The sequence below is a fragment of the Bos javanicus genome, chromosome 15 (assembly GCF_032452875.1).
Source record: "Bos javanicus breed banteng chromosome 15, ARS-OSU_banteng_1.0, whole genome shotgun sequence".
In the NCBI taxonomy this organism is placed as follows: Eukaryota; Metazoa; Chordata; class Mammalia; order Artiodactyla; family Bovidae; genus Bos; species Bos javanicus.
The window spans coordinates 64,574,844-64,589,770 of NC_083882.1; the positions used below are offsets into that span (position 1 = coordinate 64,574,844).

Below are 14,927 nucleotides of genomic sequence, written 5' to 3' on the forward strand. Positions count from 1 at the left end.
ATCCATGGACAGAGGAGCCTGGTGGTTTGAAGTCTGTGAGGAAGTCAAGAGTCAGACACATCTGAACACAGCACAGTAGCTCACAAGTAGCTCAAAGTAACACTACCTGGAGGCTAGTAGTGTTGGGGGCTTGGGGCTTTGCCTCTTTATCACCTCGGACACATACAGCCAGGCAAGCTGAGTCACCTACACAGAGATCACTCAGCTCAGAGAAGTAATTACATCAGCAAGTAGAGACAGACAGAAAGCCACCATCATAATGAACAGCCCCTCCCAGCTACTCTTGAGCTCCCACTGCCAGAGACAATCATCTCAGAACTCTCTAAACCCACAAATTTGCTGCTTCCTCAAAAGGAAGGGCCAGTCCTGTGATTTGTTCCAGGAACAAATCTCTAGTTCTTTAAAGAGGGCCCTCATTAGAGGGCCGCCTCACAGCCCTGCCCTTTAAGGTAGTACATGTAAGAGCCAGCTATGAAGGTATTTCACAAAAAATATGGGGCATAAGTAATAACACATCCTGTTTTGGAAAGCCTCAAGCACCTCTGGGCTAGGTTTTGTTTACGGCAGTCTGGTTGGCCCAGAATTTTTAAGGCATTTCTTTTCAAGAACTTGTACCTGCAGCTCTCAAAGCTGAATTCCACTAGACACCTGCTTGCCTCACTCTAATATCCATTTTTATTTGGATTTTATTTTATAAGCTACTCAGCATAGTGGGGTGTTTTCCTTACAGTTCCCTGTTTGAAAACACAGAAGCCATAGTTTCATACATTTGGTCCACAGTCAGGCAATTCCTTTGATCAACATTCTGAACTGTGCGTGCCTTCCCTGGAGAACTGGGAATAAGCTACCCTCAGCGAGGAACATGGGGATATGAACTATTAACAGCCACATTTGTTCTCCACTTATCAGGTGCTACAAATTATCTCATTTAGTTCTTACTACACCCTGGTGGCGCTACTGGTAAAGAATCCACCTGCCAATGCAGGAGACCTAAGAGACTCGGGCTCGATCCTTGGGTCAGAAGATCCCCTGGAGTAGGAAACGGCAACCCACTCCTGTATTCTTGCATGGAGAATTCCATGGACAGAGGAGCCTGGAGGGCTGCAGTCCATGGGGTGGCAGAGTCGGACACGACTGAGCAACTAAACACAACACAGAGTTACTGCGGTTGAGAGTGGTAGGCAGGTCTCCGCTGGGGCCCCCTGGTATCTTTTAAAAGTTGGCCAAGAAGAGGATTTTTAAAAGAATCAGCTGGCCACAGCAAGAGGCACTTTCAAAGTGGACATAAGGCATTACAAGAAGGAAAAAAAGGAAAGCACTGGTCAAAAGCAAAACCGGAGAAAGCCTCCTGCCCCCACAGTCTTCACAAGGTGCCAACAGGCCACTCTGCAATTTCAAAGAAGTCACCCAACTACTGCCAGGGTGAGTAACCAATCCCATCTCTTCTTCGTGTGGGTAGCGGGCTAAAGGGGAGAACTCACATGCGTCAGAGGAGAAATACAACGTTACTTGGTACATTTCCAGGATCCATGGAGAAAATCACTACTTAACGTCTCCTTAAAAGTCAGCCGTCAGACTCCAAGAAGGGTGCGGCCCAGGCCGGCCCAAGAAAACCAACATCGTACTTGAAATGTCTAAGTTACGACCCCACCTTACTTTTTAAAATTCAAAATTCAGACCTCCAGGGTAAGAGAAGAATTTCCAGACACTCGGGGATTTGGTTATAACCTCCTTTCAAGGTGCGATCTGATTTGCCTAAATTGCAAGAGCTTCTTTTCAGAATCGAGGTTCGGAAAGTATTCCCGGGGCGGGTGGCGGCGGAATATAGGGTGGGTGGGTGGCGAGGGCGCGCGGAACAGGGAATGCGTCAGCTCCCTTCTCGTTGCAAACAAAAGAAGCTGGGAAGCTTATAGGCGCGCCGGGAACCCCCGGCGCCGGGATGCTGCGGGACGCGGGCGGAGGGAAGGACGCGGGCAGAGATAAAGGCGCCGCAGCTCGCCGTCCCCCAGCGCTGAGGCCGGCGTGGGGTAAGCGCGCCAGCTGTGACCCTCCAAACCCCTCAGTCCCGCGGCCCAGTTGCTAGAGCAGCGGCTCAAGTGTCTCAGCGCCGGGCTGGGAGCGCGGCTCCGCGAGCCTCCCGACACTCCAACCTTACCTAAAAGCCCCACGCCTCCGCTTCAGCGCCACTGAACCTACGACGACAGCCCAGCCCCTCTTTATCGCCTGGGCTGGGAGGGAGGCGAGCCCCGCCCTCGCCCGCCGGCCCCGCCCCCTCCCCGCCGAGCCCCGCCCGCCGCCGAGCTCTGCGCGCCGCAGCGGCCAGGCCAAGGTCACACCGCTGAGCGCAAGCGCGAGGTCCAGGCCACGGTGCAGAAAGACTCATGACCAGGATTAGGTGAAGTTCTTTATGTTAAAAAGCTGAAAACGTAAAGTTTATGATGCCCTTCCTCCTTTCGATTTGTTATTTAAAAAAAAAAATTCCAGGACTTAGGAATTTTCTTTTGTTTACAAAAAAATATAAAAATGTTTTTCAAAATGTTTGCGTGCCCATGCCAAACTCCCATTGGCCAGGCTGCTCTCGGCTCTCGGGCTCTGGTAACCCACAAAGACCCTTCAGCCACAGCCACATCTGGTGCCTTGTGTCTTGTTTGGAAGTGAGATGAAATTTTTGTGGATTTTTTTTGCGGGGACGGAGGGGCGGGGGACGGAGAGCTGCGCAGGGCTTGGTCCACCACACAGCTTGTGGAATCTTAGTTACGGGACAAGAGATGGAACTGGACTCCTGGCAGTGAAAGCATAGAGTCCTAACCACTGGCTCCCAGGGGGATTCCCTTTTGTGATCTTAAGAGCATGTATTAGCCAGTCTGGGACCAGTATCACCATTTAGAATGTTATTTTTATGTGAAGATAATAATATGAAGTTTCCATTTATCACTTTGTCAGCATCCACTCCGGAACCGGCTTAATGAGAGCCCTGCAAAGGAGAGCTGGGAAAGCAGGCCAGAAGTACATTCTTTTTCCAAGAGATTGACCTCTGCTGAGATGAAGTTCAAGGAGGGAAAATTGTATGATAACTCATCATGACATGTACCTTCTACCATGATCCTCTGATGGCTTTGGGGTGTCATGGAATGAATTTCATGTGGTGGTGCCTTAATCTTGTGGTGGTGCCTTTTTCTCTATACAAACTGGAGTCTCAAATCAGGATTTACTTTGATATTACAGTGGTGGTGGTGGTGTAGTCGCTAAGTCGTGTCTGACTCTCGCGACCCCATGGACTGCGACCCCACTAGGTTCCTCTGTCCATGGGATTTTCCAGGCAAGAACACTAGAGTGGGTTGCCATTTCCTTCTCCAGGGGATCTTCCTGACCCAGGGATCAAACCTGGGTTTTCTGCACTGCAGGCAGATTCTTCACCGACTTAGCTACCAGGGAAGCCCTGATATTACAGTGTGCTTAAATCAGCTAGTATGTGTATTTCCTATGATAGTTGGTTTACAGAGCTCTTTAACATTCATTTTCTGTGCATCCTATAAGCTTTCTTCCATTACCTGCTCTAATGTGGTGTTGCCAGTGTTGGCCTAAGAACCATGGCTGTATGTTTTCCCTGGGAGACTACAGTGCACCCTCTTTGTACAGTTGGCCCTCCATATCCACAGGTTTGGCATCAGTGGGTTCAGCTACTGAAACTGCAGTTGTCAAGGGATGACTGTATTATAAATACATCATTTTTTGTAAGGGAGAGAAGGAAATGGCAACCCACTCCAGTACTCTTGCCTAGAAAATCCCATGGACGGGGGACCCTGGTAGGCTAAGGATGGGGTCGAAAAGAGTTGGATAAAACTGAGCGACTTCACTTTCACTTTTTATAAGGGACTTGAGCATCCACTGATTTTGGTATCTGTGGAGGTTCTGGAACCAATCTCTTGCAGATACTGAGGGTTGATTGTATATATGTTTACAAGTCAACTTGCAAATCTTTTTTCTCCATCACTCCTTGGATCTTCATATTCATATCTAATTACTGGACATCTTCATCTATATGTCCCACAGACATCTGAACTCAAAACGTGTTCAAATCTTAACTCCTCTCCAATGTTCCACTGCTTTTCCTGCAATTTTGTTTTTTCATGAAGTCCTATACCTGGAAACAAGTTCAGTTTCTTCTACTCCCACACATGCAGTCACCAACTCCTGCCTATTTTATCATTTAGATACTTCGATTTCATCCTCTCTCCACTCCCACTGCTACTGCCCTAATTCAAGCCTGTAGATTATCTTATTTTGTTCAGTCGTTGTGTCTGATTCTTTGCGACCCCATGGACTACAGCATATCAGGCTTCCCTGTCCTTAACCATCTCCCAGAGTTTGCTCAAACTCAAGTCCATTGAGTCGGTGATGCCATCCAACCATCTCATCCTCTGTCATCCCCTTCTCCTCCTGCCTTCAATCTTTCCCAGCATCAGTCTTTTCCAATGAGTCTGCTCTTTTCATCAGGTGGTCAAAGTAGTATCAGTCCTTCCAGTGAATATTCAGGGTTGATTTCAAGATTGATTGGTTTGATCTCCTTGCTGTCCAAGGGACACTCAAGAGTCTTCTCCAGCACTACAGTTCAAAAGCATCAGTTCTTTGGCATTCAGCCTTTTTTATTGTCCAGTTCTCACATCCATACACTGGAAAAACCATAGCTTTGACTAGACGGACCTTTGTCAACAAAGTAATTTCTCTGCTTTTTAATATGCTGTCTAGGTTGGTCATAGCTTTTCTTCCAAGGAGCAAGCAGCTGTTAATTTCATAGCTGCAGTCACTGTCCACAGTGATTTTGGAGCCCAAGAAAAGAAAAGTCTGTCACTGTTTCCATTGTTTCCCCTTCTATTTGCCATGAAGTGACAGGACCGGATGCCATGATTAGTTTTTTGAATGTTGAGTTGTAAGCCAGCTTTTTCACTCTCTTCTTTGACCTTCATCAAAAGGCTCTTTAGTTCGTCTTCACTTTCTGCCATAAGGGTGGTGTCATCCGCATATCTGAGGTTATTGATATTTCTCCCGGCAATCTTGATTCCAGCTTGGGCTTCTTCCAGCCCAGCGTTTCTCATGATGTACTATGCATATAAGTTAAATAAGCAGGGTGACAATATACATCTTTGATGTATTCCTTTTCCTATTTGGAACCAGTCTGTTGTTCCATGTCCAGTTCTAACTGTTGCTTCCTGACCTGCATACAGGTTTCTTAAGAGGCAGGTCAGGTGGTCTGGTATTCCCAACACTTGAAGAATTTTCCAGTTTGTTGTGATCCACACAGTCAAAGGCTTTAGCGTAGTCAATGAAGCAGAGGTTTTTCTGGAATTCTCTTGCTTTTTCTATGATCCAAAGGATGCTGGCAACTTGATCTCTGGTTCCTCTGCCTTTTCTAAATCCAGCTTGTACATCTATATTTAGAATGTCTTACTTGGGCCATACAATTTCTTCATACTAGGGTTCCATGCTGCCCATGTTAATACCTGCATCTCTTGCCCCATCTCCTGTTAAGAGACCTGGCTGGTTTACCTCTCCAGGCTTGACTTTTTACTTTCCATTTAATTTCCCCTTTTTCTCATCATCCTTCCCGGAATACAGTATGACTGCACTTGCTACACTGAAGCCGTGAGTGATCTTAAAGTCTGCTACAAATGGCAGAACAGGAAGATGGAAGCAATCCAGAATGTTGAAAAGACTGGGCCACCTTATCCGCCATGAGCTAGTTACCTCTGACTTTTCACAAGAGGAAAAAACTCTGAGCTATTTGGTTACTGTTTACCTATCTGCCTCACTCTGATACATCAAGCTTCAGATAAATAAGTGATGTTCTGAAGGGACCTCAGAGCCAGAAATGGGGTTCACTGCACCAAAAGTAGTCAGACCAACTCTTAGATCCCTTTTCTGTGTGAATACACATTCTGCCAATGAAATAAAAGGTGAGGTTATCAACTAATCAATCACACCTTAGGAAGAACTCAGTCAACATACTAAAAGAACATGAATTCTAACCAAGGATAAGTGAGCCTGAAGCATTCCGAGGAACAAGGATTGGATGGGGTGACAGGGAGATGTGGGGCATCATGAGTTCTCTGGGAACTGAGAGAAAGAAGAGGCCATTCTGAAAAGTGAAAGATGCAAAGAATGGTGAGGGATCCTGGAACCAGCTTTAACTTCCAACATTAACTACTTTTAGTTAGTACTCTATTGGGAAAGTTTATTTTTCAAAAAACCAATGGTTTTTTTTTTTTTTTTTTAAGGATAGGCATAACAGAAGGATTTGGCACCCTGATAATACTCTATTAAAAAAAAAAAAAAAAGGTAGGAAAAACTATTTACTCCACTTCAGAACATTCTGACATGTTTCCTGTTAGCCAATATGAAAGGCTAAGTTTGCCTTTAAGTTTTCTGATGGCAACTTCTTAATCCTATATATACTTCCCTCTTTCTACAGTTTTCCCTACAAAAGAACTGTTTCTGGAGGAAAAACAAGGTAGAATACATTACAGGGTTTGGTTAGAGCCAGAAAATGACTTTGAATGAGCCTCTGGCAATATAGGCCAAAGAGTTCTGATTTTATCTTCATTTTAAGAGCAAAGGCTTATTAATATATATATTTATGGGAAATAGTCAATTACACAAAATACAGGATTGGAACCAAAATTTGTTTTCAAAATGTGAGGTTTTGACATTTGGAGGATTTCATTTCCAAACTCTCAATTATATATAATTACCACAAAAAAAAAAACTTTTATGTTTCAGGAAAACATACTTGATCTTAAGATAAAATTCATGTTACTTATCACAAAGTTAAGACAGTCAAGTAACAAAACAGAAGCAGTATTTACAAATTTAGACTACATGAGACACTGTGAAGAACCTTGTTAATAAACACAATACATACTTTTACACACTACATTTCAAAAATGAAGCATCTGTGAACAGTGTGGTAAAGGTCATAGTGTTGAAAACCTTAAATTAAATTCAAAGTTGGTAGAGTTGAAGACTAGATTTATGGTCAAGGCCATACCGATAGCTTCAAATTCAAGGTTGTGATGAAAACTCTAAATTGAAGGATAGATTGTCTAAGAAAGGACAAATAACTGGCAGTCAAGCTATTCAGTCAGTTAGTTCCCTGTAGGTACAAAATATATAGGAATCACTAAATGGATTAGCCTAATTACAAATTCTGTTCATTTCTAAATAACTTATACGTCTTTTCACAGAACCATTCAGTCACATAGTTCCTCTCTCTCCTTGTGTAGGTATTTCTGATTCATTTTAAATCCTCTTTCAAACCAATTCCCTTCCGTTTCCATATTTTTATAAGTATAAAATATTTTTAAATAAAGTAATGTCTGTTCCTTAGCTAGATAACTATTCTCCCATTAACTCCTAGAAGAGAAAAAAAGATTCCCGTTTCTTCCTCTACCTCAAAACCACAAAACAAACCCAAACAATCCAATTCCTAAAGGAGCATCGCACAGAACCCAGGGCCTGGCACAGTATTTCATGCTAGTCTTCCTGCTATTAATATAAGCTGAGAACAGTTTAGTTATTGACATTATTGAGACATCCATTTAAAAGCCTAGATTCATCCCAGGGCTTCCATCAGCAGAGGCTTGCTAAAACAGGCGAGAGCAGCGGCGTCTTCGAATGGGAACATCAAAGACTCTCCTCTGCCTCTCTTCCTCATCGTCATCAGATTCATCCATGTCTGCCGAATCGTCATCATCTTCCTCCTCCTCCTCCTCTTCTTCCTCTTCCATCTCTTCATATTCATCAGGACCCATTTCCTTGAAAGAGAAGACAATCTTTTGATAAGAACTTCCATCAGTGTTTTTTTTTTTTTTTAATACAAATTCTCATTTACCTAGAATCTAAACAACTGGGCATGCCAAGTGTGAATTTTTATAGACTTCTCATGGAATTTTATACTTTTTTATAGAATCTTACAGACTTTTATACATGTTCATGATACACATGTTAACATTAAGATTCTAGAGTTTTAAAATGCTCAATGTGGTTTTCACAGTAAATGTACTTCGTCAATAGAATAGTTATTTTTTACATGGTGGTTGGTAACTCACAGAAGGTACCAAACAAACCACTTCTAACAACCCAAGATAAAATTTTACTGAATTTATTAACGTACTGTGGACCAATTCTTTATTAACCTGCATGCTTACAGAAACAAGGATATAAAAATATAACTAAGTTACGACCTCTGCTGGTAACTTTTATGTACTGTCAACAAGAGTTCTAGTAAGACAACCACCTTCAGTAGCCTCTACTTTTAGATTAACTTGTTGAAGACGAACAGAATAAGGCAGCAGTGATGTTGAACATCCAGTATCTAAACGTCTCCTGGACACTTCCATTCCTTTTAAGCAATGTCTCTAGTTGAGTCTTGACTTACTCTGCTGTTGGTTTTCTGTCTCATACGTTTCTGAAGACTCAAAAGAGGACCTACTATAATTGGACAGAATTCTGAACAGCAAGGAGGACCTAGCTGTTACTGTGGGAAGTACTGGGAAACGGGCTGTGATAGCAGCAGAAATCCTTCCCCCATGGCCTTCATGGCATGGCAATATGCAGCACCCCACGGCCCCATGATGGCGCCTCCAACCACTCTCCCCTATCCACTGTCCTCCAGCCACACTGGCCTCCGTGCACTTCTTCAGACACACCAAGCACATGAGTGCTTCAGCACCTCCGTACTCGCTGTTCTGCTTGGAACACCCTTGGGCTACACATCTGCCTATTTCCCTCTTCTTCTTTCAAGCATGAACTCAAATTTTGTCACCAAGGCCTTCCAGCACACATCTTTGTATCAGAACAACCCAACAGTACACTTCTTAGCATCCTTACTCTGATTTTTCTCCAGCGCACTTACGACTACTTGACATAAGTGAGGAGTGTATATTATCTACACTTTCTCTCTTCCAACTACAATGTAAATTCCAAGCCAGAGATTTCTTTTTAATCTCCTCAACTTTCTTCTCTTTTATTTTTTATTTTTATTGAAGCATAATTAACAAACAACATTATATTAGTTTCAGATGTACAACATAATGATTCAGTATCTGTATACATTACAAAGAGATCACCACAATAAATCTAGTTAACATCCATCACCATACATAGTTACAGAGCTTTTTTCGTGTGATGAGAACTTCTAAAATTTACTCTCTTAGCAACTTTCAAAATATGCAATACAGTATTATTAACCACAATCACCATGCTGTACATTACATCCCTGAAGGCAGAGATTCTCATTGTATTGTTCACTGCATTTTCCCCAGCACCTAGTAGGTACTCAATAAATATCTGTTGAGCAAGCAAAGTCATGAATGTGGGAGAAAGGAAATGTCCTTTAGAATCTGTCAAAGTAATTGTCACTCAGGATTTATTATAACACTAACAACAACAATCAGAGAAAATATACATAAATATAACATATTTCGTTACTTTTATCTTTCGATTTTTCTTATTCTGGGAAATAAAGACTTTAAAATTCAGCAGAAGCTCCAAAAGGGGGAGACGATTAAAACTTAGGAAATTCTGAAACATTAAATCTAGGTAGTATGATTATTAATTATCTTAAGAAAAGAACAGAAAAACTATTTTAAAAAAATAATTGCAGCTAAAGAAGAAGATTGCTGATAATCTCAGACAAAAGTGTATATACAAAAACAGTATATGGAAAAGGGAACACACAGACAAGAATGGAAATAAATAAGCAGCAGAAGCCTCTAAAGTGTCCAAAAAGAAACTACCTAGACCAAGAAAAGACTTAAGACCAACCAAAAAATCTTTAAAGCAGCATTCAAAGTATAAAACAAAAAACAGTATTAAGAATAATACACAGTTAGGGGACAAATAAGGACAACTCAACTTCTATATCAAGAAAATTAATTTTTAAATAGGAAAAGTACAATACAAATACAACACAATAGAAATACAATCCCCACTGCCTCTTTCATGTTGATTAGAAATAAGTGCAGAATTCTCATTTAATTTTATTGAGTTCTCATCCTGGAGAAAGAGAAAACATTTTCCACAAGGGAGATCAAGATTTTACATGCTTCTCTGTGGTCGGGAGAAAACTAAAACTCTAAATAAGTAAGAACATAGTTAAGAGTAGGTTGAACATGTAATGAGTTTATTACCGTAATTGGAAATTATAAATTTAAAAATTTTAAACTTTAAAAGGAGTAAGTAAATATTATAAAATTTCTCAGTTTTAATTTCTAACATGATAACTGTTGTATAACCCATGTAAGCAAGAGTTCTTTGGAGTCCTCAATAACTTGTAAGAGCTTAGGAGGATCATGAGACTGGAAAGTCTGAGAACTACTGTACTTAAGTCAAGACTACTCTATCCCCACCCTAACAAACACAAAAAACAAGCCTCAACTGGATCAACTGACTCAATAGTAACTGCCTGCGCAAACAAACATCAACACTTTACACTTTAGGTCAGGAATCTATAGCGACTTCAGGGCAAGGAATATTGTCACAGATAGAGGTTTTAGAACAATAAAAAAAGTACTTCATTAAAAACATATAACAATCCTAAACATATTTGCATATAATTAAAATACATGAAACAAATTTAAAAGAATAAAAATTCAGAATTAAAAAAATAGACAAAACTATCATTACAGTTGGAGATTACAACAATCATCTCTCAGAGAACAAACACATACACAAAAAAGATCAGTAAATATAAAGAAGACTTGAAAAACAATCAATTTGCCTTGCCATTTATAGAATAATATTCCCCAAATATCAGAATACATATTCTTTTCAAATATACAAGGATCATTTACCAAGACAGACCATAATGCTAGGCTATAACATTTTAAAAAATTGAAATTATACACAGCAAGTTTTCTAACCATAACAAAACTAGAAATCAATAACCAAAAGGTAACTAGAAAAGCTTCAAATATTTGGAAATCAATACATTTCTAGAAAAATACACAGATCAAAATTAAATTACAAGGGAAATCTGAAATTATTTTGAATTAAATGTTAATAAAAAAAACAAATCAAAATTTGTGAAATGCAGCTAAAACAGTGCTTAGAAGGTCTAAAATCAATCATCTAAACTTCTACTTTAAGAAGTTAAAAAAAAAAAAGAATAGCAAATTAAACCTAAAGTAAGTGGGAGAGAAATAAAGATAACTCCAAAAATCAATGAAATAGAAAATGAGCAAATAGAGAAAAACAGTGAAACCAAAAATTGTTCCTTTAAATGATCAATAAAAGTGATAACCCCCTAAGCTAAGGTGATGAACAAAAGAGAAGATGCAAACTACCAATATCAAGAACAAAACACTATGTGTAACTACAGGTTTTATAGGCTATCAAGGGAATACTGCAAATAACTTTATAGAAATAAATCCAATATTTAGACCAAATGCACAAATTCCCTGAAAGACACAAATTACCAAAAGTGAAATAAGGAACAGAAAATATGAATATTAAAGAAATAAAATTCATATTTCAAAATGTCCCCACAAAGAGAACTCTAGCCCTAGATGACTTCACTGATAAATTGTATCAAACATTTAAGGATGATAACAGTCTCATACAGAAATGGTGCTACTCAAAAATGGAAGACTGTTAATAGGAAGTAGCAAATTCACAGTGTTGGAAATACACATTGGGAGGGAAGCTAAACTTCATTTCCAAAGCTAAGACTGCAGATTCTTTTCACCAGAAATACCACAAGTATTAGTGGCAGAGTCTCATCACATCCTTTTCTTTCCAAACTGGAGTTGGGAATGTATCTAAGTCATGTTAACATCATGTCTATCTTCCCAGACTTATTTGGACCCACCCTTCAGGGTCACCCGAGGAGCTAGAGAGTTGTTTTTTCAATACCTGACATCTATGATTTGATTACATTCTGGATATGCAATTCATATGGTATTCCTATTGTATTACTGGAGCATGATAAATTTAATCATTTTATAGCTAGTAAGACTGGGGTTACTGCTATACCTGTCATAACCCTAGAAATCAGATTTTAAAAATAGGACTAGTTGAGTTAGGAAATTATCCCAAAGAGAGACTACTAAATGTACAAGTCTACCCATTAAATCTTATTTGTAATGATTTTATAGGATATTTGTATTATTTTTTAAAATTGGGAATTTTAGCAAAAACACAGTAAGAAATTGTTTCCCCAGTCTTCACGAAATAAAGGCAACTATAACTGGTCCAGTGTAGTGATTCTCATTAGGCAACAAAACTGTTTTTAGAAACTGGAAAAGACATTGAACCTTTACAACCAATAACTACTTTATCTGGAGGATACAGGTCATTATACATTCATTCAAACTCACAGAATATGCAATACCAAGAGTAAACCCTAATGTAAACTATGGACTTTGGGCGATAATGGTGTGTCAAGGTAGGTTTGTCAATTGTAACAAAGGTACTATTCTGGTGGGAGATACTGATAATGGGCTTGTCTATGCATGTGAAGCATGGGAAATCTCTGTACCTTCTGCTCAATTTTGCTATGAATCTGAAACTGCTCTAAAAAACAGTTTCTCTAAAACAAACAAAAACAACAAAAAGATAACAGTAGAGTTACTCTGATTAAAGAATATGGAGCCTAGTTTACTTACTGTCCACTCCCACCCAATGTATTCACATATCCCCCCATCCCCCCAAAGATATCGCCCTCAAAATCGCTAGGGTTCTCTGAAATACCATTTACAAACTATTTGTAAGACCTCCTGTGGAGTTCATTCTACAAAGTCATGTAAATCAGCACCAGAGGAAATTTTAACCTACCAATCGAGCTATAGACACCCTGAATGTCGGACATGCCATATGGAATCGGGGAATGGCGACATTAAAGATCTTGTCTTTAAAGTAAAGAAAATGGAAAGTATAATATCCTTCCATATAGCCTGATGTTGTAGAGAATGTGGTACAACTTGTATATTCATATACGCGGCCTGGGCTGATGATTGGAAATTCACCTGCAAAGAAAACAGCAACAATAAATCAAAGTATAAAATTTAATTCTTCATTATAGCAAATAAAACATGTCCTCTTTAAACTGTATTAAAGTAAATGCATAATTAGAAACAATTTTTAAGGGAAATGTAACAAAATGGTAACAGTGATGGGATTATGAGTATTTTGACATTTTTTTGTAGCCTCTGAATTCCTTACAGTGTATATGCCTGGCAGGGGGTGGGGGGGTGGGTAATGATATCTAGTATCAGAATAAAAACCAAAAAAGGAGAGGCATTGAAGACACACTCTTTAAGACAGGGGTAATAAAAACTGTCACAGACTCTAATTCAAACAAAGATAACGATAATTTAAATGTTCAAAAGTAGCAAGAGACTAAAACATAAAACCCTGAAGATGGGTCTTCAGCATTTAGCCCAAAGTGCAGTCACAAGGGAGAGAGGTCTTACCCAACAGAAAAAATGACTGAAAAAGAATTACAACTTTAATAAAGTTCTTTAGCACTAGACCCTTAGTCATTCCTTAAAAAGAGAGGTAGACTTTGACTCTACTTGTGGCAATTAAGTAAAACAAATTTAAACTGAATCCTACATATGCTTAGGACCAGTAACTGAACTGCATTGCTTAAGTAATAATATTTTCCTGAAGTACAACAAAAGACTGAAGAATCTGAGGGCTCAGAAACAAGCCAAATGTCAACTGTAATCAGAGGCTAGAGATGTTTGACAATAAAATCTGCTATTAATTTTAACATTTCCCCTGAAATTCAAAAAGATGAGCAGTATGAAATTTATTTTCTTTTTCTGTCCGTACCTTGTAAGCCTATAGAATATGATAATGAATAATTTTCCAGCTAAAACAAATAAGAAGTGAAAGCAAGAAACCTATGTGATGCACAGAATGGAAATTCAAACCCTGAATAGTTGAGTTCGCCATCCTTTTAGAAAAGTTCATGTTTAAGGTACTAAACTGATGAGATAATGACCTTTATACATTATATTTATTGTATTATAGTTAGGAGAAGAATCCAGAATCTATGGTATCTTTCACACTGAAACACAGCCATTAAAAAGATGCCGTCTTATCCACTACTACATCATGTATTTACCAAGCAATTATATGTATCACATATATATTCTCCAAAATGTCTCAGAAGCAACTGATGTTTAAACTCAAATCTTGGGTTACATACCAACTACTCCAGGTCCTTGAACTTCTTCCACATCACCTTTAGCATTTGTTATTCTCCAGTAACGACTGTCTAACTGACAAGCCTTTTCAGGAAGGGCGTCTTTTGACATTTCAATCCTGGAGAAAAAGGGGTGAGACACATTGGTTTCTTCTGTTTAAGAGCTATAGTATTTGAGCTAAGATGGTGAAAGAGATTTCTAAAGTAAATTAAGAAACCCAACCCAAAGTCTGTGAAAATCATCTATCCCTGTAAGCTCTCAAAGATACTGGCTGGACCCCACCCACAGAAATGCTTTCCTTCAGTTCACACACTTGGCTGTCAGTTAGGGATAACAATAGAAAGGGCAACACAGAAATTTACAAACACGGTGGTGCCAACAATCTTATGTTCAAATGACCAACGTGGGAAACACATTCTAGAATACAGTGCCATGAAAAACTGCTGTAAAAAAATGCAGTCTTTTTTTCACTACAAGGCTATGCAGCCCATTTCCCTTTTCTCCATTAGCTTCTAGAAAGCTCAGAGCAAAATATCACTATTTCGTGCATCTACTGTTCAGTTACGAGGATCGTCCCTTGACTCTGTTTTCCAATACTATTATTTCCCTCTTTTTTCTGAGAATCTGCTGACTCATTTTCATTTAGAATACCCTATAAGCATGTATAGGTGTTATTATTTTAAGCATATCTCAATCCTAGGCAAATGTAAATTAAAC

The 14,927-nt window shown here is 39.3% G+C and overlaps 2 protein-coding genes and 1 long non-coding RNA gene across 5 annotated transcripts in view; 1 reads left to right on the forward strand and 2 right to left on the reverse strand.

Annotated features, from left to right (window-relative positions):
- The window catches only part of CD59 (CD59 molecule (CD59 blood group)), a 24,416-nt gene extending 22,172 nt beyond the window's left edge, over positions 1-2,244 (reverse strand). The window contains exon 1 of one of the 3 annotated variants that reach the window (XM_061381091.1): positions 2,156-2,244. The gene's annotated coding sequence lies outside the window, so the exon portion shown is untranslated. Of the gene's footprint in view, positions 1-106; positions 180-1,679; positions 1,769-2,155 lie in introns of those variants that run through there. The other 2 variants (XM_061381093.1, XM_061381092.1) reach the window with 2 other exon arrangements.
- On the forward strand, positions 772-6,788 carry LOC133226949 (uncharacterized). The gene is made up of 3 exons (XR_009729673.1): positions 772-1,422; positions 1,525-2,395; positions 2,944-6,788. It is a non-coding gene; the product is annotated as an uncharacterized LOC133226949 (long non-coding RNA).
- The window catches only part of FBXO3 (F-box protein 3), a 33,403-nt gene continuing 25,137 nt past the window's right edge, over positions 6,662-14,927 (reverse strand). The window contains exons 9-11 of the mRNA XM_061381088.1: positions 14,213-14,328; positions 12,832-13,022; positions 6,662-7,811 (exon numbers count right to left, since the gene is read on the reverse strand). Coding sequence (XP_061237072.1) covers positions 7,641-7,811; positions 12,832-13,022; positions 14,213-14,328 — 478 coding nt within the window. The 3' untranslated portion in view covers positions 6,662-7,640. The remainder of the gene's footprint in view (positions 7,812-12,831; positions 13,023-14,212; positions 14,329-14,927) is intronic.